The sequence below is a fragment of the Miniopterus natalensis genome, chromosome 10, assembly GCF_054644295.1.
Source record: "Miniopterus natalensis isolate mMinNat1 chromosome 10, mMinNat1.hap1, whole genome shotgun sequence".
Lineage (NCBI taxonomy): Eukaryota > Metazoa > Chordata > Mammalia > Chiroptera > Miniopteridae > Miniopterus > Miniopterus natalensis.
This window is the reverse complement of record NC_142090.1, coordinates 59,799,250-59,826,291: the sequence shown is the minus strand read 5'-3', so window position 1 is coordinate 59,826,291 and position 27,042 is coordinate 59,799,250. Positions and strand designations below refer to the sequence as shown.

General features: G+C 37.1%; 1 protein-coding gene across 1 annotated transcript in view; it reads left to right on the top strand.

Annotated features, from left to right (window-relative positions):
• CALCR (calcitonin receptor) overlaps positions 1 to 27,042 on the top strand; it is an 89,133-nt gene that overhangs the window by 24,513 nt on the left and 37,578 nt on the right. The window contains exons 2-3 of the mRNA XM_016218912.2: positions 20,722 to 20,807; positions 25,272 to 25,416. Coding sequence (XP_016074398.1) covers positions 20,722 to 20,807; positions 25,272 to 25,416 — 231 coding nt within the window. The remainder of the gene's footprint in view (positions 1 to 20,721; positions 20,808 to 25,271; positions 25,417 to 27,042) is intronic.

Here is a 27,042-nt window from a genome sequence, read left to right as displayed (position 1 = left end):
ATTTGCAGCAGGTATTTTTTTTTTTAATAAGGGGAAAGAAAGTGTGCTCCGATGTTTCACTCATTTACCGCTTTTGTGCAAGAGAACACAAGCATGGAGTGTCGCAGGCAGGCTCCTTGTGTTCCTTCCAGTCCCACCCCCTCTGATGAGGAAAGCGGGGTGATGTGAGGTCAGTCCCACAGTAGCAGCGGGACTACAGTTTAACTTCAGGAAGTTGACAGTTATTTTTATTTAGGTGTTTGAAAAAATTAAAAACGCTGTGTCAAACATCCAGCAAAAATAATTGGTAATAGAAGCAAAGGAATTCCAGACTCAGAAGTCCCATGAAGTCATCTCTACACCTCTTGCCAGCATAGGGTCTTTTAAAAACATGTTCTCAGGGTCCTGGCCAGCCTCGCATCAGCTGCCCCAAAGATGGGGCTTCTATCATTTCTTTGGCAAAACATCATTGACATCCAGCAGGCAAGGGCTTCTGACCTGCATTAACTTTCTATTAAATGCAACTTCATGGCCCACGTTTGCTTCATTTGAGCCTGTGCATCTAGAACTAAAATTTACATTGCAAAGTTCAAATTCTTTTAATATTCACCGTCAGAATTATCTTGCCTTTCTAAATCTAAATCTAGCAAAACCAGCACTCTATACTTGGCAAGAGGACAGGATTTTTAATGTATGTGACATGAAAAGCAGCGGCACACACGAAGGTCACAATTTATGAAAGAGCTCAATAGGTTGCTTTTTTCCTGATAATAATATCCACAGGAAGAGCCCTTGTATGGGGCCTCCCACTTTGCAGAGTAAGCCAAGATGCATTACCTCATGGGTATTTTATTCTTTCGGTTCCACCAATTTAACACTCAGCAGGTCCCATCTCGTGCACGAAGCAGCCTAGGAGAAAGCCCCGGCAAGAGCAGCGTGCAGCGTGTTTTGAGCCCTCCCGGCGGCCCGGGGAAAGCGGGGGACGGCTCAAGAGGAGATGAGTTCATGTTCGGCCTGGGAAAGCTGCGCAGCGGCCTTTCCTGCTGCTCGGCATGAAATGAGCCATGAACAGCATGAAATCACTGGCCACAGGTGTAGAGATTCGCAGTGACATAAATATCTTTGCTGTTTAGCAGTTGGAGGAAGGCTGTGGGAAGATTTGCCACAAGCTCCTCCTGGCCAAGTCTGCCTTTATGAAGAAATGGTCATTTAGGCCACACTGTGGCCAGGGAGCTTGATGAGTCTCCTCTCAGCTTCCAATTAAAGGACTCGTGAAGAATTAGAGAAAGATGTGGGTGAATACTTACTTACCTCAAGCCATTCTAAAAGCATAAAATAAAAAATCATAAAGCACAAAACTGGTATGTTTGCCCACAAATGCTTAAAATCTTCTATGGGTTAAATTTTTTGAAAACCTCATAAACAAAATTTACCAAGACAAAGGCAAAATTGTAACCTCTATGACAAAGCATTAACTATACAACTATATAAATGTTTTAAATTGTTTTTAAAAAATGAGTTTCACTGATGTGAAAATATGCAAAGAAAATGGGAAGCAAATCACTAAAGGAGGGGTAAAGTCATAAAATATATGAAAGTATTCAAATTCACGAATAATAAGATATACGTAAGTTAATGTAATAAATATACTGTGTTTGCCTGTGAAACTTGAAGACTTTTTTTATTATTATTGTAACATTCAGCCTTAGCTAAGATGTACATAGGGGAGATCACACCATCTGATTTTAATTTTAAACTCTTCTCCTATTTTATTTAGTATCAGACCAATTTTTATTCATATGTTTTATTTATTCATTTCTGCATCATTTTGTTAGTTTCTTATCAGTGTAAGCAGGATAGAGTTGTATTTTTAACCAAATTAAAAGTTAGTCTTTTAGTGGAAAATATATTCCAACTATGTTTATTGTCATATGGCATGATTGACGTTAAGTTTTGCTGTAAATTTTCTAGTGTCCTTCATTCTGCTTTTTTTTGTTATGTAGTGTATGCTTTTAATTCCTACTTAAATTTAAAACGTGGGAGTCCTATAGCAATTACTATCACATATAAATATAACTAATTACTAACCATAATAATTATAAACAGGCCATCACAGAAAAATATACAAATAATCAATAATAAGAAATATTAAATATAATAGGTAAAACTTGATAGAATATTTTATTTACTAAAATTTTTATTTATAAAAAATTTTGCAATGGCAAAAAATCTCCCGATATAATAAAAACTTGGTAAACAACTAGTACAGTGTATATATAATATATATAATATATTATATATATTATTATATAATATTCACACACATACACATATAATATTCATAGAAAAAAACCAAGAGGTAAATACATCAAAATGGCAACATTGATTGTCAGCTATTTATCAGTTATGGGTAATTTTTTTCCTCTATTGTATTGTTTTTAATTTTCTAAATTTTATGTAATGAGTTTATACTTTTTTTATAACCCAAAGCAACCACTAAAGTGAATTTTAATTTAATGCTTATTAATGAACTTCTTAATGCTCAGAAAGCAAAAACATTAGAAACTCTTCTGATGCCTTGCAGCAGATTACAGGGATTATTTGGAAGTCCGAAAACCGAGTTTGCAGTGGATGGTCACAGGCCACGCCCTTTAAGAAGGGCGGCTGGTTCCAGCCACACAAGCTCCATATCTGTCCAAGGACAAAGGAGTGGAATGGAACTTGGACTCTGCCAGACTGTTTCCACTCGTTAGCATACAAGCCACAACCTTGAGATGCCCTCTGGGCCACAGATTATCCGACAGATAGCAAAAGAGCATAAAAAATAACACTCCAGCAGTTGATTTTTTATTATTAAAAGTATTTGATGTATTGCTCTGAAGTCAAGATTTAATGCAAGTGCAGCAGCAAATGTATTCTCCCCCCAGTTTCTATGACTTAATTTCTGTTGCTCTTTATCTTAAAAAGAATTCAGTACTCAGTTTCATGTTTCCTTTAACAAAGCCGATGATTTTGTTACTTTGGAGTTTACAATCCAGTTTGTATCTGTTGTTCAGCCCAGTGGAGGGAATTTGCATGGCGATCCTGTTACAAATTATAAACTCAAAACACAGCTGAAATGTTGCCATCTTTATAAGGCTACCCCAAATCATTTGTCATTTTTCTTAATCAGATTGATTTTGCTATCAACTATTTTCTATTGAATCCTTCCCAATTAATTGTAAATGGGGAGAGAGGTTGAATTAAGTTGATTTATAGAGCAACGCTTATGTTTATATATTCCCATTCTCTATTATACCACTTAAATGTAATGAAGACATCTATCCTCTCTTTAGAGGTGTCTTAAAGTTCGAGCGTATTTTAAAAATAGGACAACTGGGAATAAAATCATGCAAATTGTTTAAAAGGGACAAGAAAAAGCAGAGTTTACTACACATTTAAAGTAAATTCATTACTATTGGGCACTCAATTTGCCTCTGATTTTTCTGTAAGTAAATGCAAATAAAGGAACATTGAACTGCATAAACATTTAAAAATAGCCAGAAAATGTATCAGCAAAGATAAACTTTTTACTGGATCTCCATTCACATGAAATTTTATCACATGGTTCCACTTATAAAAAAAGTGTTGAGCATCAGCCCAAAATCCTTCCCACCACAGTTTTACCAAGGGTAGGGTGACTGTATGTAAGTGGACGGTGTATTTTATTTACCCTCCATACCGGGCACTGTATCCTAGCCCTTGCCCCTTGTCTTCCTGTTTAGTGGACTCATGCAGCTCTCACAGGTACCCAAAACTCACCAAATTCAAAACTGAACTACCTGCCCCTCAAATCCTGCTGAATTAATCAGTGTTTTTGATTGCACACAACAGAAACTAATTTGTAGTTGCCTTAGCAACTGGGATTTTGTTGGAAGGCTCCTAGGGCAGCTTCCAGAAACTGGAAGCAGCTACTCTCTACCCCTCTAGGGGATGGAACTAGGCATTGAAAGCCTGCAAGAAGCCTGGCAGCCCTTGCTCTGTAGCTCTTACCTGCGCTGCTCTCTGATTATTGGCTTCATTCCGTTGCAGGCCTGCACCGTCCGTGTCAGAGGATAGTTGCCCCACACATCCTTCTTTGACGTGGGTCCTCCGGTTCAGGCCGTACAAAGACACAGCTGCCTCCTAGAATTTCGTCATAGGATGGCTTTTCTCAGTTCCCAGAGCACAACAGGCTCTCTTCCCGTCACGGCCTTTGCCATGGGATGCTCCCACCCCTCGCCCACCCAGCACACCTTTGCCTAACTAGGTATCCTTAGGTATTCAACTTAAAAGTCATTTCCTCCAGGAGATCTTCCCTTAGTTCTTAGATCATTTATTCATTCATACATACACTCAACAAATATTTACTGAGCACCTACTATGCATCAGTCACATGCAGAGCTGGGTATTGAATGAACATGGTCCCTGTCCTCATGGAGCTTATACTCTATGGTAAATATGCAAGCTTACATTATGATAAATATGATAGAGGAAGGCAATAGAATAAAGAATAATAGTGTTAACTCAGGGTGGTCAGAGAAGGCCTGCCTGAGGAGGTGATATTTCAATTTACACCTCTGAAGGAAAGGAGTCAGAATTCTGATCCAAACAAAGGAATTGGAACGTGGTACATTTGAAGGATTGCAGGGAACCAGTGTCCCCCCAGATACTGGGAAGATGAACGTAACAGAAAATAAGAACATACTGCCTGGATAATTTTTCTACTGGCAAAAGATGTGAGAAGTCTAAATAAAGGAAATTTACATTTATAAACAGAATAGTATAAATCATCTTGGACCCTAATAAAACAGTCCCATAAAAACGAGTCAATTTCATTAATTTAGTAAGAGGGGGGAAAAAAAAAACCTATCAAACATGTTATTTGACTTAGGTAAGAGAATAAAAATGTTGTTTTTTCATCCAGATGACTTGAATATTACATATTACATTCAAATACATATGAATATTATATATTAAATGCATGTATAGTAAAATATGGTTTAAAATAGCTCAGGATTATAAATAGCGTAGGAAGTTTGCAGGAAGTGACTCAGGGAAAGAATTGTAACAAGCTGGTTAAATGATTTATATGAGAATTATTTTTGTTAATTTTTAAAATAAAATTACCAAAATTGATCAAATCACATAAACTACACTTAAACTAATAATAATAATAACAACAGGGAAAACTGAAGAAAATATTTTCACTCAGTTGGAAAGCTATGCAATGCTACAAAGTTAAGAAAGGGGTAAAAGACATAGTTGTGTCTATAAGTATTTATTTATGTTTTGGGTATGAAAAACATTTAATTAAATTAATATCAAAAAGAGAAGTTGAAAAGTGGAAAATGTATAACGTGGAACTAGACTAATGTAACCCTACACAGAGATGACACCTACAGAGCTGAAGGACAGTGTCCAGTGCAGCAGAGGTCAGAGAGGGGCACTGACCTGGTCGGAAACATGGGCTTTGTTCCACTTCCATCGTCTGCTTTTGTCTTAGTCTGTTCTATGAGCAACCTAACAAACCAGCACTTTCTCACCCGAGAAGCTAAATTATACTCTTCTCCTCTAAAGCACTAACCATGTTAAAAAATGGTGTCCATGAGGGAATTTCGCTTTAGCCTGGAACCCGGCCCAGAGTGCAAGAGAAAAAATATATATTTTCATGAGCACACTCAACGTCTGATTACTTCACACTTTACTAAATGTTTTATGAATACCCATTTAAAGTGAAGAAAATTATTTCACAACTTTCTTCTTAATATTAGTTTATTTCTTTTATTTTTTTATAGAATTTTAAACTTACAGGAAAAGCCACAAAGAATGGTACACAGAATTCCTATATATCCCCTACCCAGCTATACCAATTAGTTTGCTTTTTCATTTTTTCATAATTTTGGGACCATTTAAGAGTAAGCTGGAACACTGTGACCCTTTCCCCTGAAATACTTCACTGCGTATTTTCTAAGAATAAGTGTATCTTCTTGCATAATCACGACTGAGTTCTCAACTTCAAGACATTTAACGATGACATAATACTATTACTTAATCCACAGTTCATAGTTAAATCCCATCACTAATTTTTTTACATCAAAAATGACCCCAAAAGAAACTTCATGAAAAAAATCAAGAAAACTAATAAGTCACTAAACATATAAAGGAAACAGAAAGCTTTCCTCTTAGGGAAAATAAATAAATAAAAGGTGATGCTCTCGGCTATTCTCTATAATTTTTAGAGATTTCATTTTTTCCATAATGTCAGAGGCGCTCGGTTTTCTACAAGGTCTCTAGTTGTTCTTTCCAAAAGCAGTTAACAGGAAACATTAACATTTCTTAAATAGAAGTGCCTGGCATAGTAAGACAGAGCCCTTCAAGCTGATCAGTGGAGCAAGAACAAAATTAATGCCCAGGATTGGTGACAAAGTGTGCCATTTACTTCCATGAAATAGCATGTGTCGGTCTGGGGGCAAAAAGCATTTAGCATAGAAAATAGCTACCAGGATTTATTTTGCACTTTGAAAACGCTCTTTTACTTCTTCCACGCACTCTCGGCTTCAAATCAATGATTAGAAGCGAGAAATGACTTCTGGAGAGCTTCCCTCGTTAAAAATCCCCTCTCCTGAGACAGAACAGCAAAATATTAACCTGAATAGATTTTCTATCTTGGTACGTGCACACGTGATCTTAAATAAATAGGTAAAATTATTCAATACAACAAAGTTGCAGAAGGTACCTTGAGAGATTTGAGAAGACACAGATAACTATGTCAAAGTTAAAACATGTTTAAATTCTGTTTCTCACCAAAGAAGTTTAAATACCACGGTGTGAGCTGACAGAGTTGGGTCTGGTCTGACAGTCCTCAGAGTCACGCACTGTGGTCCAGTCAGCGTCTAAGTCCCTAATTAAGTCAGAATAAAATGACCAACCTGCTTCTTAGGCCAAGGGCAAGCTCTTGAAGTATATGTACAGCCCCGAGAAGATAAGCCAAGACTGTTTACTTCTGGTTTTCAGTATGAAATCCTTCCCATTTTGAAATTCCTTGGCAATTTTCTCTGTATCTCAAGTGAAAACTACTAAGTCAAGGAGAGAGATAAACTTCTGGTCTCTGAGAAGATTTGTTCATTCGTTCACTCATTCAGAAACCGTGAACTTGAGTTTATTGATGGAAGCAGTAGCACAGTAATAATGACTATCTACACATTGCTTTTCAGCTTATGAAAGGCTTTGGCATACGTAGTGTCATGTCATCCTCCTACCTGCTTCTGTAAGAGGGCCTCAATGTGTCCATTTTACTGTGACCCAATGTGTCCATTTTACACATGAGACTGTACTTAAGTGCTGAGAATAAACTGTTAAACAAGACAGGTCCATACACTTAAGAAATGTAGGCTTCCATGGTGAGTTACCCAGCTAGGTGGAATTTTTCTTAATATAAAGAATAAAATGTGCATTTCGTCTTGCTTGTTATAAATTATTGAATACATTTCAATTATGCAACTACCAGAGTCTTCTAGAAGCCATGTCTTATGATTAGAGGAAATGCTGATTGCATTTGGATAAATTTAGCATAAGCATAGAATTGAAAATCATAGGTCAAAAAGATTCAATGACAGTGAAATTCACTTTATGACTCGCTTTTTGTGTTTTTTATGAAGAATTATGGGAGAATCGTTATGAATATCCATAAAGTCATCGATCATGTGGAGAGGCCATACAGTTAACTGAGTTAGGAAGATTAGCATCACAGCTCTATCACCGACTGGTTTAGAGACATGGGGCAAGTTTTTAATACTCTGAGTCTTAGTTTTCTCATGTGTAAGGTGAAGGTAGTCATCAGTCTCTTGGTTTTTTATGTAGATTGAGAAATTATACATAAAATACCTGGTATAACTCAGTAAGTGTTATCTCTGTTGTATGAGCATTTTAATAGTTCTCTATGGGTTCTTATATATTCTTAAATACCATAGGCTTTTTAGACTTGTGTCAGAATGAATATTTCTCACAGCATCTGTGTCTCTCTCTAGTAAAGCCTGTGATACAGTGATTTTTCCCTGCGATATGGTGAAATAGAAAATGTAATGAAATGTTTTACAAAAATATTGTCCTCAATTCTGCAACCAGTGTTACCTGTGAGTCTAATCATCATTATCACTATAAGAAATGCAAACTCATCACAGGAATGGTTTCTTTTGACACCGTAATTAGTAAGACTTTGGAACTTTGTTGGAAGGGGGGCTAACATGGACAGAAACAGAAATAATGTCTGCCCACACTTACATCTTATTGAAAAAAAAATGACAGTTATTTTTGAGTGAGCTGGGTTTGCCATCTCTGAGCAAATGTGTGCCCCTGTGACCAGAGACCACATCTCAGGAGGCAGCCTGGCCTAGCGGGAAGCGAATGGCTCTGAAGGCGGATTCTTCCAGTTTACAAATCCCAGCTCCTCCATTTACTCCCTGTGTGGTTTGGGATTAACCTCCACACACTTCTTAATCGTGCTCAGCTTTACTTTGTACTCTTTCAACAGGAATTACAGCTCTACTTTTAGGGATGTTGTACATATTAGAGATAATACACAGTACTTGCCAAACATCTGAGAGGTGTGTGGTAAATTATGTTTCTTAGGCATATATTTAGCTATTTGATACAGAACTTTATGACATTGACAGAATGTTCGGAGTCAGCTTCCTCCTTCGGGTCATTCTTTTAAAAGTGGCATCTTCAAAACCATCCTTCTGTTAGATAAGGGGATCTTGTTCGCCAATGGTGCTTGATTTGTTTTCCACTTTGAAAATGTGGGATAGAGAGCTGTTCTCTAGGGTGATAACAGTATTTATACAAACTGCCAAATACACATCGGGAAGGTAGAAGCAGACTGCTGCCAAAGCCTTGAGCAATGACCCCCAGATTTATTTCCCAAAGCAATAACACTCATGGCAGAAAAATACTGAGTACTTTCTGAATTTACTGGGCAAGGGGGAGAAGACTCTAAAATGCTGATAGCTTATCTCTATAAATTTTAGCTCTACTTAGCTACTAAAGCTCATGAGCAAAGGTCCCTATCTTTCCGTCTCCTTCACCCAGAGTAAAATGATGATGTGAATAGACTTTTATTTCAGGGTGCTTCTCCACCCTGATTTCCCAGTTCATGTCTAAACATCCAACACTGCCAAGTTTTTTTAATCTTTCCTTAATATCTCCCCCCACCGAAACCTCACCTCTGCTGTTTCGTCAACACAAAAACTAATAACATCTCTGTGCTTTATCTTTCCCATTGGTCTTTCTTTGCATTTCAACAGAGGTCAAAGGCCAATATTTCAATTGAAAACACAAAGTATAATTAAAAAAAATAAATATCGGGCTTCTGGAGGAAAGGGTGCCAGATTAGGGAAATGATTAGAACCTCCTGCAGATATTAAGTCCTACTGGGTCGTTGGTGCTCATCTCTTGGGCATCTTAGTTAACACGGGAAAAATGAAAGTGTCCACCAGATGCACTTTTAGCTTATTCAACATGAAAACCACGTAACTGAGTCCCGTGGGGAAAGGAGTTATCTTCCATTTAAATTAGCAATTTAATTAAATAAAACAAGTTTAGAAATGAGAAAACTGGCACCACGTTTATCCACTAAAATGTTAGTCCCCCAAGTAACTTGTAGAGAAGTATCTTTAATTCCCTCCAATTTCAGAGAAGAATTTTAGCCCCACGTGTGTCTAGATATTGCCCCTCTAAATACTTGTCCCGGGAGGTAAGCACCATTATTATCCATGCTTGGTGAAAGCTCAGAAGAGAAAAGTAGCTGGGGTTGAATAGCTATCAGCAGAGCTGAGGCTAGAATTAATTTTATCCTATCAGTGGACTGTTGACTGAGTGCCTAATGGGAGCCAGGCCCCCTACTACCCAATGCTACTAGGCTTTCCTCTTTGGTACAGCAGGATTTCTTCTCTGCTTGGCCTGGGTATGACAGAGCCAAAGGGGCCATTTGACCTTTTATTATGCTAATGCAACGAAGGAGGGAGAGGCTTTGTGTGCTCCAGCTTGCTTTGCACCACAAAGCCCAGATGCCCCAGCCTTACAGGGCGATGTTCCCAGCTATGTTCCTGGGTCGGGCTGCAGGTGGCTAAGAGGAAAAAAAAAAATCAAAGCTCTTCTCTTTGACCTAGAACTGTTGCTCCTTTGGAGGCTTTTATCCCACCATCTTTCTTTGAGCAGAAGAGTAGTATTCAAAACTGGCAAAACTAACTAAAGAAGTTGATAGTCCACCAACTGGAGCATATGATCACTTTCTTTTTCAATTCAAGGCCAACCCTAATTATAAACATAATTCAAAGACTCCTCGGTTCTCTGTGGCTCCTGTGTGTACCAGAGTCATGTGAAGGAAAGCCAGAGCACTGTTTTTCCCCCGGGCTTGGCAGTACGTTAATCTTTTGTAAAGCATATCAACCAAATAAATTGATGCTGCGTCTAGTGTCTCAAGCATTTCTGCCTTGATCAGAAAATGAGAAGTTATCTTTCACACCAACAACATTGAATAGTCACGTCTTTTTTGAGATTTTCTGCTTTGGACACTACCGATCAAGACTTTCTGATGTAGCTATGTATTGAATTTCTGCAAAGTCCTCTGGGCCTTTTGGCGAAGGAGCACCCCTGCTATTTTGATGCTGAAGAATAGCATCCATAGGCCACAATCTGTCCACTATTCCACATCCTAGGCAGATGGACTGTTCACGGGGCTGTTCTAATTTGGGAAGCATTTCAATTCTGAAATAAAGTGCCCTCATAATTTTGTTGCATGTGAATCAGCCGTTGACTGAAGTTTTGGCCACCACGAGGAGCAATTACTCAGCTTTCTCATTACTGTCGTCATCCATCTGTAAAGTGTCCTGTCAATAAGCTGCATCCTCTGCTGCTTGGGGTCCTTTTTTAACCTGGTCTCCTGAACCTGATTCTACTCTGCCTAAGGCAAAAGGAGACCAGCAAACAGCACATGCAGCAGAAGGGCTAATAAAGATAGATTGGCGACAAGTGCATAGTGGAGGCGACTGTCACCATCCCACTCTTGGAGCTAAACCCTCCTCCTGGTACCGGATATAATCTCCTTGGGGCTTGTGGGTATAGCTATTAATTATAGCACCTGCACTTGCCTTTATTTCTTTTTAAATATTTTTTTTATTGATTTCAGAGAGAGGAAAGGAGAGGGAAAGAGAGAGAGAGAAATATCGATGAGAAACATTGATCGGCTGCCACCTGTTGGGGATCAAGCCCACAACCCGGGCATGTGCCCTGACCGGGAATCGAACCGGTGACCCTCTGGTGCATGGGATGGTGCTCAACCATCTGAGCCACACTAGCTGGGCTGCACGTGCCTTTAGGTAGACTTCGTATGTGTCTTTCCCAGAACTGAGGAAGGAAGTTTTGAAGTAATGAGAACTTCGATGATTTTACCATCACTTTCTTTTATTCAGATCACACCATTAGGACAGTTATTTCTGCATGGCTATGTATAGATCGTATTTGAGAGTATTCAGTACTGTTCATACTAACAAAACTCATATTCTTCTTACAGTTTGTATAAGTGGGTTTTTTTTTTAATCTGAGAAAGAATGACATTTTTAACTTAGTATGAATGTTAGCCGCATTGGGAGCTTTGTTGACTTACTCAGTGTACTAAATATTCTTCAACTATCATTTAAAAACAACTTATGTGATATTAATTCCTTGATGATGAGTTCATTGTATTGTATTAAAATTTTAGCTACATGCTGGATTTTGATTAAGACTTTGGCCACCAAACTTTTGGGTTGTTTCAATTATCCTAAAGCTTCAGTTAGTAGTGGCTTTCCCTGTTAAAGTCACTGTGAAAAGAATGACCATAATGAAAGAAATAAGGATTTAAAATGTATATATAGTTGTATGACAACATATATTCATATTTCCAGGAAATTCTGAAATTGCTTTGAAGAGTATATAAAAATCAATTCAAGAAAAAGGAAGTTTTCATATTCCCTCCCTAGATTGGTAATTTGCTGATTTCTCCATCTTATAAGGTGGTTTGTGAATTTCAGCTCTATTTTGTGATATGTAAAGGCAATGTATGATTGAAGGAGATATTCCTGAAGTCATACGGCATGCAAGATGGGTGCATATTTAGCAAAGGTGATAATTTAGCATCTCAGGTCCCTGCCAGTATGCAAAGACTTTAACAGCAACTCCGCCTAGGTTTCCATACTCCATAATTTCCATTCCACCATTGCCTAAAGCAGATTTTTCTTCAGAGAGTAAATCACATTTGGCATCCAAATAGTGCTATGTTAATGAGTTATTAATTCAAATACACTAATTCTAATAAATTCAAAATGAAGAAATTAAAGATAAGAGTTGAACATTCTATCCATGACACAATTTATAATTTAGATATAATAATACATTAACTTTTATATTCCACTGTGTTCTCTCTAGAGAGCACCTCCAAGTAGCTTACAGCAGAAGTCCTTAAAATTTAGCTCTCATGGGAGCCCTCTGGGTTGTTTGTAATACCACTGATTCCTGGGATCACCACCACAGTGTTTCAGGCTCACAAGGTCTGGGGTGAGGCCAAAGAGTTTGCATTTCTAACAAGTTCCCAAGTGATGCCAATGCTACTGGTCCAGGGACCTCACTTGGAGAACCACTGGCTCAAAGGACCATCTATCCTGCTAGGATTAGCTTTTCCATCAATGAGCCATTTTGAAAGCTCTAAAATGAACAAAGAATTCATTCCCCCTCCCTCCCAGCTTTACTGAGATAGATTTGACCTATAACATTTGTAGGTTTAATGTGCACAATGTGTTGATCAATGAGCAAAGGATTTACACAAAGATCTGAGAAAGCTGGAGTATTGATAAGGGGGTACTTTGAATATCCTCTGCCATTACGGCTTGTTCCTGGAGTTTCAGACTCTTTTCATAGATGGTGCTGCTCTCCCCAGTCAAAGAAGTTAATCACATCGGCACCTGTGTGACTAATTGCCATCTGTGCTCTCTGGAACCTTGCTAATAAGAGAGCGTGTCAAAGATCTTTAATGAATTTTAAAATGTTCCACTTATAGATGATCTTAAGCACTTTTTTTATGTAAAGGAAATTATGGACCTCCTGTCTAATACATTACATTAATCCAAATAAATGAAATTGAGCCAACCCTTTTGTGCGGTGTGACATTAAAGTCAAATTAAAAGGTGGAAATAAAGTCTGTAGTGACATAATCTATACAGCTTCTAAAATGAAAAACAAACAAACAACTGGGCCACCAGCTGAGTCCTCAAATAGGTCTAGCTGGCAGGAAAGGTCGAGGGAGTCTTTTCCACTCTCGGGAGCACACATCTACATCTACCATTGTTAGAAAGAACAGAATTGGTCATAGCTTAGACTAAGCAAAAATCTGAATATTTTCATTTGTAAATTCACAACCTCTGTCTGCTGCTGACTTCCTATGAGGATCACGTCATCTCTCACTGTATTTTCTCAGTTCCATAATAAGGGACAATTATGTTGATGTGCCCCATAATTATGTGAGAACACTATTAATGGAAAAGAGCTCTTTTAAGAACTTAACTTTCTAAACTATCAATAACGGTCTAAGTACTCATTAGTATATCCGTGCTCAACTTGGTTAACCAATTTACGTGAGAGGCCATGCTATGGAACAGGAGTAATCATAGAGACAGAAAAAGAACTCTGTTTTACACATAGAAATGTAGCAACAGTGAGGTTCGTGAGGCTTTTGCTATCACAAGGGGAGGAGTGTAAATTAAAGTGTTAATCTAAAATGCAGAGGGCAATTTTTGCCTTCACATATATTAATATTAATTATATTGTACTACCTTTGCAATAACTACTGTATTTTAGATTAGTAATCACCAACTTTGCTGAAACTTTGGTCACTTTTTGTTCATTTACTCATTCAACAAATACTAATGCCTGGTGCTCTGTTTGAACTGTGGTTGGAACTGTGCCTTGGCCCTACATTTTAATAAAAGGTATATAAGTCTCAGATACAAGACATTCAAACATGACATTAAAAGAAATAAAAGCAACAAATGAAAAGATACCTGGCATTTATGGGATAAGTGATTTAAAAATAAATGAAAAATCATAGTATCAAATATGCAGACTTTGTGGTTCTTTGAACTGTTGCTTTACTTTGAAACTATATGAAATACATACTTATATCTCTATCCTATGTTCACTTGTCAAATTTAAGTCTTTAATCAATTCAACCATCCATGTCACAGGCATGAAAATAAATTAATTTTTCAGTAATCATATTTCAGGATAGTGCTTACAGCTATAGAACACAGCATTATGCCAAGAGAAATGGAAGACCAAGGTTTCCTATGGAAAGAAAGCCAAACATTCCTCTTTCACAAAATCTCCACTAAAAGTGGTTAAGTACTATACATATATCAGTTTCAGGCTAAATTAGCAACTTGAGTGATGGTAAATCAGAAGCCTTATTCAAGTATTTTGGGACAAAATAGAACATTGGTATTACGGATCTCTGATTTTAGGAAATTTCACTGTGGCTTTTCCTATGTGTTTAATTTGTTCTTTAAAAGCTAACTATGAAAATAAATAAATAAATAAATAAATAAATAAATAAATAAATAAATGCTAAATACGAGTAAGATATCATTTTAATTATTTTAAAGCCTTTAAAAATTATATTACATTTCAAATAAAATAATCAATTTTGATATATTTAAATGGAGAATAATGTTTTAGAGCTTATTTATATTATATCATACAAATTTGAATTTCATAGCAATTTTCCAAACATCATTGAGTGTGTACTTTGGACCAAACACCGCGCAAGTCTCTGGTGGTGCAGAGGCTTGCACAGTCTAGAGGTGGACCTGCCAGTGTGGAGGTTGGTGTAAATCTTTGTTATTAGCGTACAGGATTTATTTAAACATAGACTTAACTTTTGGACCAATCAGAGGTATCAGAGCATTTACTGAGCAGTTTTAGGCTATGATGAAAAACGACTAATATTTCTGAGCCATAGACAATGGCATCTTATGCTCTGGAACCTCAAATAAGCCATTGGATGCATATGTTTCTGTAATAAGCTTACTAAATTAAGTTTTAAATGCTCACACTTTGAGGCAATGAATTACAAACACTTCATCTCTGTAAAAAAAATAAAAAGCAAAAAACCCCAAAAGACTGAGCAGGTCTGTTTTCTCTAAAAATGCTTCAGCTTGAATTGTTTTAACCCTGAAGGTAGCATTTCTTCTACCACAACATCGCACCGACATGAAGTAGCACAGAATTCTGCCCTCCAGAAAATGCTTCTGTTGGTTGTGCTCCTCTTTTGCCATAGCTGTGGGCCATTGTTTTGTTTCAAAAGCTTATCTGCAAAGCTCTTCCTAGACAACATTTTGAAGTAGGCAGAGTTTTTTGGACACTTACTTTGGAGATCCACTCAGTCATTTTTTGACTACCTACTTCAGGTATTTGTCATCTTTAATCAGAGGATATAAAAACATTTAAATAAAACATTATTCAAACATCACAAAAGTAAGTCAGTGTAAAAAATAAATTTAAGTAATTAAATTTCAAGTGATATTTTATAAGTTTGTAGCATTTATAGTTTGGAAGTGATTAAAGCTGAAAACTATATGAAGATTTTGAGCACATCCTGCAAATAGAGAAACGGATAGACAATATTTAGATATAAAATTTAAATATAAATATGTACTTTTTAAAAAATATATCTTTATTAATTTCAGAGAGAAGAAGGCACTTCTCTAAGTATATTGCATACATTAATTCCTTTAATTCTTCAAACAACCTTATAAGGTAAATATTTATATTAGCCTTTTATTTTTAGAGATGAAGAGATGCTAGCAGAGGTGACATGACTCATCCTAAAAATTTCAATTTTATAGTAGAAACCAAAGGGACACAAAACTTCACTTTAAAGCATATTTTATTGCGTGTGGGTCTCATTATCTACTTAGAGACAAGTTAAAGATACAGATATTTATAAAAATTATGCACATACACATACATTATTTTCATTTTTATTTATTTTTCTTTCTAAGTCTATTATTTTGATAATTCTGTGAGACTCAACTGCATATGTGGGCTCCTTGTGAAAAGAGAACACAAGTAACATGATCAGTAAGTTTACGGGGCAACTTGAAATTAGACTTGCTTACTTAGTACTGGAAAGCATTTTTCTCCTCAGGCAGAAATAAAATTAATAAACAAAATACATGAGGTACAAGTTTAACTTGATTATAACTTGGAAGAGAAAATTATAGATATATGTACAAAATATTGGAAAAAGTAAACCAAAATATAGGAGGCGGTTGTGTTGGGGTCATGGGGCTGTAGCCAATGTTCTTTTCCTTCTGTATATACTTCCTCATTTTATTTAATGAGTGATTGTTACCTCTATGATGAAAGTATTAAGTATGGAAATAGGAAATGTAATTATAGAGTGAGATAATAAGAGAGTCTTAGAGTTATACATTTTTATCTAGAATAAATTTCTATAAATTATGGGCATCCATTATAAAAAAATTTTTAGGCAGTAATATGCACATTTGTTAGATTTGAGATCTCAGAAACTTACTACTTTAAAAGGAAGCCTGCCTAATTATCAAATGTTTATATATTAGAACCAGATATTGGATTTTTAATATCTACTCACTGGAAACTTCTTAATATTACCTAAGTTTTATTTCACTATTATGACTTAGACTTTAAAATACAGGAAGAATCTTTAGGTTTAAGAAAGCAATTAAAGGGGATGTTTTGCCCCTTTGTTGGAATTGTGAAGTATTTTTTTCCCCCAAGGTGCTCTGCTAAGCACTAGCTGAGGTTACCAAGGCGAATAGAATGAGTCCTGTCCCCAAAGAGCTCCCAGTCTTGTTGAAGACACGTGACATTTACCCAGAAAATAGTTGGGTGAAAAATTGAAGACATTAGAGGGTAGACTGTAAAATAAAGGTGAAAATTAAATGAGGCAGCTTATATAAAGCACTTTGAGCACTGTGAATACACAGTCAATGCTAATAATATTAGATATTATTATCACCATTATTATTGTTATTTGCTAACTTTTTTCTTCAGACAGTGTCAGTGAGATACCACTTTTTAAGCTGGTAAGGCTATTCTCAAGACATAGGAAAAAATCTGGCCAAATAGCTTCAGTGTATTATTTTATATTATTTTAAAAAGGCTAGTTTAAAAGCAGAATAATTTTAAGATCCCAATGAAGATTATTCTTTATATTTATAATGACAAGAGGTGGTGTAGAGGATAGTTCATATATGCACAGAACTTTTTGTTAATGTGCAAAATTTTAAATTTGGTCAGGAAAGGAAAAAACAAGAATGCACAAAAGCTATCCCATAAGTGTGCGAAACTCTTCTAATAGTCTTATTGAACAAAAGATAAAGGTTATTGTCTTAATTCTTTAAGCATTCTAAGGACTTTCTACTTCCCTGACTATATCTGAGTCCTTTCCCTGACCTATTAGGCCTTCTAGAGACCACAGTCTTAAATTATAGTTTATTCTCAAAGAGAAATAGAACATTCCCAGGTCACAATAAAATAAGTGTCTACATGCTGAATGCTTATTGCATGTCAAATGTTTATGAATCCAACCCCGTGGGAGTTCACATTAATACTGGAAGACGGGCATTATGATCCTTATTTTTCAAACGAAAATGGAGCCTCAGAGAGATTGGTTGACTTTCCCAAGGTCACACAGCTCATAAATGCCATCACGGGGATTCAAACCTAGATTGATCACTTCACGATGCCATGTGGAACGTTTAAGAGGTTTCACTAAAAACAACAACAAAAAACAACCACCGATATTGTAGAAAATATTACCTTTCAAAACATATATAGAAATTTTAAGAGTAAAACATGAGAACAACTCGAAATACAAAAACAGAAGAAATATCTTTTTAAACCAGCTGTTGCATGAGAAAACAGTGGTTCTATATTGTATTCAACAGAGTATCCTAACAAATAAAAAATATATATACTTTTTCTCTGAGAAGTAGATGTTAAAAAGATTTTTATCATTCTAACATTTATTAACATAAAAAATTAGCTTGAACTTCCTTGAAAATCTTTTTTTTTTTCTTGCCACATCCTCTGAGGCTCATTTGAAACCTCTGCTTGGGGATTGCTCTTATCCCAGTTTTCTCTGAAGCCAGTCCTCCTTGGAGACCATCCTAGAAGCACAGGGCCCGGAGGGGGAGTCAGGATTCATTCGCAGGTGAAGGCCCACCTCTGGCTTCGCGGGGAGCACAGAGCACTGTGGGGGAGCAGCAGCCTCCTGCAGCAGCTCTGTGTCTGGATTTGGAAATGGACATGTGGTTAGTGCTGAGGTCACCCCTGGCCTTCATGGGGCCTCTGGTTTGCCTTAAATATTTTGTTTCTTACTTAGCAGGCTCTACTGCTTATTAATTGGATGCCAGTTCCTAAGGACAGTCATCATACCTTAGAAGGAAAGTCAGTTTTCATAAATTATGTCAGTGTTTCCATTTATCGAGGGGAAAAAACCTGATGAGTGCTATTTAGAACCAGATAATTTTCCAGGGAATTGGCTGATCCTCCTGCTGGTGTGAGGGGCAGATGCCACCAGACCCCATGCTGCTTGTTAAGAGCCACTGAAGAGCCTCTTCCTCCCTGAACAAGCACTGCTTTTTAATTAGGCTCTTCAGATGGTCTGTATAAGTCATAGTAATTCGCACTATCAAAAATATAATTATCTTAAATATTTTAGGATCTCCAGCTGGATTTAATTAAGCAGAAGTTAAGCAGAAGGCTTCCCCCATGTTTTTATTCACCAAATGGTCATTGATTTCATCTAAGTTGTAAAAGTCCCTTTATAAGGTTCTGAATAACTTTTCTTGTTAACAAATTCTGGTATCATAAAACAAAAGAAGTGCTTTTCTAAAATGAGGGAACCACCCTAAGGTACTCGGAAAGTGAAAACGTGGGCTGTAGAGTCAGAAAAACTTAGGTTTGAATTTAGATTCTGTCTCTAAATGGAAGGAAGACTTTGAATAAGACTGAGTCTCCCTGGGATGTAGTTTCTTCCTAGATAAAATGAAGATGCCGTGTACCACAGAGGGCTGTTGCGAAGGTAAATAGCATGATGCCCGGCCATACCAGGCCTCCAACAATTTTGACTTTAAGAAGATCCTTAATAGTACCCTACAAATCCTTTACCACCCTCACTCCATTCCCTTCCCACTCAGAGGCAACTGTTGCTTGGTATTCTAAAATTTCTAGTTATTATTTCCATGATTTTTAAGATTACATCTATTTATGTTCCTAGGCAACATACATACATATTTTTTTCACCTTGCATATTTTTACACCTATCTTTCTGTTCTCTGCTCCATGTCATCTCCTCTGTAAAGCCTTCCCCAAGTCCCCAGGCTCCAGCTCCTTGACTGTCCCTGACTCTAGGATTGGTCTTCTCCAACCCCTTCTCCAAAAAGAATCTTGTTGCTCTCACAATTAACACTCTGGAGTTTCCCCAGTTCTTTTGGTCCAGGCTTAGAGATGAGGAATTTGATGCAACATATGAAAACTGCAGTATTATTTCCAGCTTTTCTCAAAAGACTGATTAAAGCTCCTTTGGGAAAGCCTGGCTACTCTCATGTCCCCAGCTTATACTTGCTACTATATATTACCTGTGTGACTTTTAATATTGTTTGTACTGTTTTTGTGTCTGTAAAGTGGAGGTGATGAGTGGTGACAGCTGCTCAATTTTTTTTTCACTATGAAAACCACAAGCAAGAATATTCACTTTCTATATGGCAGCTCATTCTGTTTGGGGGTGTTGTAAATGTGCATCAGTGTGATTAGGATGATCAGTATGTGATTTCCACTCCATTCACTCTGTCAGAATTAAAGTTCCCAAGATACGTAGTTAATGACTATTAAATTATTTTATTTAAAAAAATTTTCATTCATTCATTCAACAAATATCCATTGGGCACACCTCATGATATTGCTTTATTTAAAATTCCCCATAACAGAATTATGGGTCCCAAGGCTGGAAGGAACCTAGTCCAATTGTTCCAATTAGAAGATGAAAAAACTGAGTCCCAGAGGGTATTGTGACTTACTCAAGACTAAGTTTCATTAGACTAACATATTTAGGTAGTCTTAAAGCTAGAAATAGAGCCACCTTTTCTTACTCTTTTACCTGAAGCCCTTGAGCCACATTTTATTACAGTTATCTATTGTTAACCCAGCTCTATGAAATTATAATCAAGGACTATTAATCCTCTACAAGCCACAGATTTTATTTGTTCATGCCCAGTGAGGTGACTTCTTCATGGATGTTTCCATTGAAATTTTCAGCAGATCTATTGATGCCGCATGTTAACTGAAGTCCACATTGACTGCTCTTGATTTCTCTGAATTCTTTATTTTGGTCTTGATATGTACAGGCGGCTCCAGAATAACTTAAAGAGGACTTTAGACAACAGCCAGACAACAATCTTTCCTGGCCGACAGGAAGGGCAACGGCACAGGCCAGCCACAAGCACACGCTCCTGACATGGATTTTACATAGGGCGTCCTGGGACATTGATCCACTTCAAGTCCAATAGAAAGACAAGAGAAAGAAAGACTATACTCGACATTAAAGCTGTATTCATTTAAATGTCTTTTTTTTTTATATTTTTCTAGAAATTAAAAAATCGACTTCAAAAGCAAAGATGCAGATCCCACTCCCATTCCCTCGCTGGTGCTTCATACTCCTAATCTTTATGAATGTAAGTAAAAGAAAATTATTCTAAGCTCTGTTCATCAAGGGTGCTGAAACGTGGAGGAATGTCTTTGGCATGAGTGAATGGACGTTAGTAAGAATAAGCATTGTTCTATTTTACCCTTAGTTACTTTGAGAAGTATAAGTAACTGAAGACTGCCAATGATTCTTGCCCATACATTATTGTTATCAAGGGTGGTGACGTGGGAATCCTGTGGGTTGTATCAGCTGGCGGACCCTGGATTCGTATCCCTTTTGGAGCAGTTCAGTCTGGGGCAGCCCTTAGGAGCCTCTCCCTTCAGCTGTCACATGGGCCCCACGTTCCTTGGGTTCGACCCCTTGCAGAGACAGGCCGTTTCTCCAGGTTCTGCACAGAGCAGCTCTGAAACTGTGCTGTCTCTGTACTTCTGGAAACCACCTGGAGCGCAAAAGTAGGCTGATCGTCTTCCAGCAAAGTAGGAATTCCTTGAGCACCCGACCATTCCAATCCGATCGCGTCCCTCTGGGCTCCGCGATTAGCGGGCCGGAGCCTCCTAGACTGTAAGCTCCCTGAGGGCAGGGGCCTTGCCGGCTGGTTCACGGTGGACTCTTCAGAACCTAGAACAGCGCCCGGCACCAGGGAGGCGCCCAAAGTGTCTGTTCCCCGAAAGAACCAGCGGTGTTTCAGCTGCAGACTACAGCTGTTGGTGGCAGCTTGGTGGTCGTATGTGTGGCGCCATTGACTTGAAACTTGAGGAGTGACGTCATGTATATGGCCGCTAAACTGCTACATAGGACAACAATTAAGAGGTTGGTTTTTTTGTTTTGTTTTATTTTGGAAGATTCATGGGAGAGGGCTTGTGTGCAAAACATTGAACACCGATCTTCATTCAGAAAAACTGTATGCCCTTCATGTCTCATTTCTACCTTCATGTGAGCGAAAATCATATACTTATTTACATCTCTCAGACGTATAGTATGAATATAACACATGACAAGTAGAATATTTTTTAAGTTTTTCCATTGCTTGGTAATTTTATCTATCCCTACTGCTTCTAATGCACTGCTTTATTGCTGAAAATGATACCACCTCACTCATGATTTTTATTTGTATGAAATCATCAACAAGAAGCTTCATGTGCCTTATGAACTTCATGAAATTTATATATGTGTTGTTTATAAGCAGTGGTAATTCCATAATTGGAATCCTATATATAATTTTACATATAATCACATATATAAATAAGCATATATAATTATATACATTATACATAATTATATATAAATATATGATATATGTCTATATCAACATATCTGTTATATATCCATATGTATATAACAGAATGCCCTGATGTATATGCTATTTTCAGAAGAAAGTCACTGAAACGTTCAGCTACTGCTAGAAAAATTCATCGTCAAAAACTCCATGCTCAAATATGAACCAGACCAGGAGCAGACTCAGATTATTATGGCTCATCTTACAAGAAGGTTCTAGTTCCTCATTCCTTCAGTGCTGAAACAATCTCCACTGAACCGGCTCCAAACCAAGTTCACTGGAGATTGTTTCGATATTGCAAGAATGATAAGATTGACGCTACTCTCATCTGCATGAAATACATCTACTCTTTCAGATGCTCCTGTATCTACTATTATTGATGTTAAAACTGCATTTAACCAAATAATGTTGTAACTGAAAATAAAAGTATAGTGTTTTCCCCTTGATATCTTGGCATATACTGCCTCCCCATGGCTTTCACGGATTTCTAGTTAGTGCAGGAATATTTCTTAATTGTTTGTCCAGTCCATTTAAAGATAGAATTCAGAATGTTACTTCTGGAAAGAATGCCAAGCTTCAACAAAATAGTCCCTAATGTCTAAAATATCGAATAGAAGTGACAGAAAGGATTTATATATGACATATTCCATCTTCTAATTTGATTTGAAGATGGTGAGAAAGTGGCCCAGAAATAAACAATATTATCATATGATAATTCTCATATCAACTAAAGATTTTAATGATAGAGCCACAAAGAATCTAAAATAGATATATAAGCTGCACCAATCAATATCTTTTCTTGTGAGGACACCATGATTTATTAAGGATCATTGTTACATGATCTTTAGTTGAATTATTAATACACACACACTCATAGAAATATTAGACTAATAAAACCCAAAATGAAGCCTTAATATTAAATCTATTTAAAATACTTTTTTTTTTTACTCCCAAACTGCATTCCAATTCCTATTAGAATATCTGAGCATTTAATGACTGATAGTTCTTTACCTTTCACAGTTTCTGGTGTCAGGAAATATTTTAGAGTGTTGATCTTGCTAAGCTCTAAGCTCTATGAGGGCAGGATCTCAGCGCTGTATCCTCAGCACCTAGTACAGTGCTTAGCTCACCAAGTTCAATGACTATTTGCTGATTGATCTTAAAACCCAGTCAGAAAAGGGTTATATGGTAACAGAATGGTGTTCATCTACATCAGTAAAGGGTTTGTACATTTTAAGTCATTTTTGTTGCCTCATAAGTTTCTCTTTACTCTGCCATAAAGTCAAGAGGCATTAAAATTCGAAATAATCCTAATATTTAAATCCAAATATTTAAAGGTATATTCATAATAAGTGTCCATATAGAATTATAACACTAATGTTATAAAGATAACAATACTCACATGGCTTGCTGGCACTTCTAAAACAAGTCTAAGAGGGAACTTACCTTCTTATCCATAGTAAGGTTTTTCTTTCTTAGCATGTCCCCTTTCTCAGGGCCCTACAGGGTTTTTTTCCAGTAACATAGGCTAAAATATCTGGGCTTTTGACTAATACTGTTCTCCATTCCTTATATTCAAATATTCCTTCATGTTTCATTATTTGAGAAAGTGCTGAGAGCTGCTCCTTCTTTTCCATCACGAGATGATCTAGTCCATACCTTCAGCTTCCTGGCTGGTCTCTCCAACGAATCAATGGACATCTGAGGCCTCCCACAAGAATTTTACCAACACTCTCCATTCACAACCTTCACTAATCAAAAAGCTACAAAATATCTTTATTTCATTATCATATTTAATAACATTAGATAAAATGCATTGAGCCTCTCATGCCCCTGCACTTTGTATTTGTATTTGGTTTTGTCAGGTACTGTAGTATCTGATTTTTCTTGACTCCATGTCTTACTAACCCTCAAATATGCTCCCCTCTGGTCAGATGGTTTCCTTACAGTGTCTCACACATGCCATTTCCTACCTCTAGAGTCTAGACTTATAAACATTTCAGAAAATCTTCCCTCTCCTCTCTGCCTGTGTAGACACTACATATACAGAAGGTCCAATTCAAATTCTACCTTGTTCCTATAACAGTCCCTGACTAATCTTTCTTCATGATCTCTCTCCACTCTGAATATTTATTGTATTATACGCTGTACAATTCAGTGGCCTGGAGTATATAGGTTAACTTAATGAGGATGATTTTGTTTTAGAGACTGTGGGGAATAGAAAAAAGTATATAACACTATTTCTGCCATCAATACATTTGGGAAAACTTCGATGTCAGAATAATTGAGACATAGCAAAGCTAAATAAAAGTGTGTTTCAACAGATACAGAGAGAGCACAAGGAGTATGCCTGACTTCTGAAGGTGAAAAGTCAGTGCAGGCTCAGGCTTGCAAGTTTTCTCCAAAAAAATCTCTATGTAGATGTAAAAAATCACAGATTCAAACACCACAAAAACATCACAGCCACAAAAGAAATAGACATCTCTGTGAACACAATCAGACAGTGATCATTTTAGACACACACACATCAACTTTGATAAACAGGACTTATGGTGGTGACAAAGATTATCTGAGACCGACAAGACTAATGTCAGTACCAAAAAGGGGAAATATATAAAAGAAATATTCAAGATTTACATTGATTTTCACGAATGCAAATGAGTGACCCCGTATAGGCGATCTGCTGATTAAAACAAAGAGATTGAGGCCAATTATTCAAGGCAGAATATATCAGAATGGATTTGTTTGTGCTATGGACTAAATTGGGTAAATTTTTGGCAGTGTGCACAATCTGAGCACAAATAAAAATCAGCTGAAGAAATCCAATTTAAAAAGCTTATTCAGTGCACCAATATATCTGTTTTAAATAACATGATTAAAAATTCTTAAGAGTTCCAAAGAAAACAAAGTCGATTTAATAGTAGTATTTTTTGGAAATCGGGTTACTATGTCTGTATACATTTAAACTTTACAGTGGTAATAAAATTAAAACAATCTTATATGATAAAGAAGTGTGTGAGTTTGTGTGGCTGCTATACGTTTTCAATAGTGAATGGAATGAATGTTATAAAGCACAAATATTCCACCTGGAGACCATGCATAATTGTTGCTTATAGGAAGAAAAATAAATGTTTTCAAATTTTTTCTTGTTTCACTTGTTTATGTACACGCCCATCCGTACTCTCTATAAGTAACTGACTTTTGTTTTTAATACAGTATCCAACCCTGGTCCTTCCAAACACCACGGTTACTCCAACAGAGCCTCAGTCGTTTCTGCACCGCGTAGGACAGAAGAAGCTGATGGATGCGGAGACCAGATGCTACCGCCGAATGCGGGCGTTGCCCCCGTACCGAGGAGAAGGTAAAGAGAGGGCTGTATGTCAGCATGGGCTTCAGATATCACTGAGGGCTCATTTTCTCCCCTGAGTAAATCTGTATTGACTAATTTCAATGTAATACACTAGTTTGAACGGTGGTTTTCATGGCCGGGTATGTGAGTGTGTTTCACGCAGCAGGCATGCCTAGTTTCTCTGCTCAAGTTCATCCAAAGGCTTTCTGGCTGACATCTGCGCTTAATGCAGAATGACTACAAGGACAATATTCACACCCGGGGAGCAGGGACAATACAGGACTAAGCGAGGGAAAGGAATTGGAAAGCGACAGGAAGGGGACTGGAAAGTGGTGGGCAGAGGATGTACCTGCGGTGGAACCTGCAAAGCCCGGGCTTGTTTTGGTTAATGAGGCAATATCTTCCCTAACCTGGTAGCTCGTGCTATTCCTTCTCCCGGTCCACCTCCAGTTCCCAGGGGAATTGGAAAAAGATATCTCCTAGGCAGAATTGTTTATCTCTCATCTTCTCTGGAATGCTCTGTGTGATTGCCCAAATAGTCTCAAGGCCAGGCATAGTTGATCAGCTATAGGGAGCCCACCGGAAAACAAAAGGGAAGATGCAGGTTGGCCGAGCACGGCTACTTCCATTTAAATTCTCTCCCTTGTCCCCGAAATCATTTTAAAAGACCCAACAAGCTCTTGTACACCTTTGTATTTCTAAGACAACACTCTTGGTGAGGGGGTGTTAAATATGCTCTATTACTACACATGGTTTGCCTTCAAATAGTTAAAATTTTGATTTCTAGTTCCCATTTTTTGTTTAAACAAAAATCAAGTCCGTTTTCTGTCTGCAGTAGTTTCTAGTGTTTTTTAAGAACCTGAAAAGGCATTAGATGCAACTCTCCATAAAAAAGAAAACCATTTCTCTGAAGTAAATGAAATAATAGAAACAAAAAACTGATATTTTCAGAGACCAAGTGAGTGCAGTCACCTTCACTTCGGTCTTAGTTACCTTGGGAGGTTAAACTTTTGTGCTATTATTATTTAAAACTTTTTTTAGAACTGCCTTCAAAGCTTGAGGTTCATGCTTTTGAATATCATTGTAGAGATAAGATCTTCATGTTTGGGGGAAGACTTAGTTTTTGAAAGCAGTGAGAAATCACTTGGAGCCAACGTTGAATACACAAAATGATTGAACTGAGTATTGTTTTAGCCATAAATAAAGTGTGATTCTAAAGTACCAGGACTGTTTATATATGACCCAACTGGCTGAAAATGCATCTGCAGTAGGAATTTTGAATAATTGCATCATCCTTGAATCAGGAATAGGAAAACCACTTTGAAGGTTAGTGGTTAGTAGAATACATATGCTCCAATGCCATATAGTTATTTTCAAGGTAAGTTTTCAAGGCTGACTTTGCATATACTTTCACAAGAGTTTTCTTATAACATTGTCAGAGATATTTTAAAGGGAAAAGTTTGGATGAAAGATTCCATACAGAAGACATGTGTGTCTTCTGAGGAACAAATGGAGAAAACACCACAAAAATGTAAATTCCATTAATAGTCGGTAAAGTTAATGTTTTTCTTTTGCTGCTACTGTTGCCACTATTGTTTTTTAAATATATTTCCACATGAAGAGCCCCAGAATAACTGT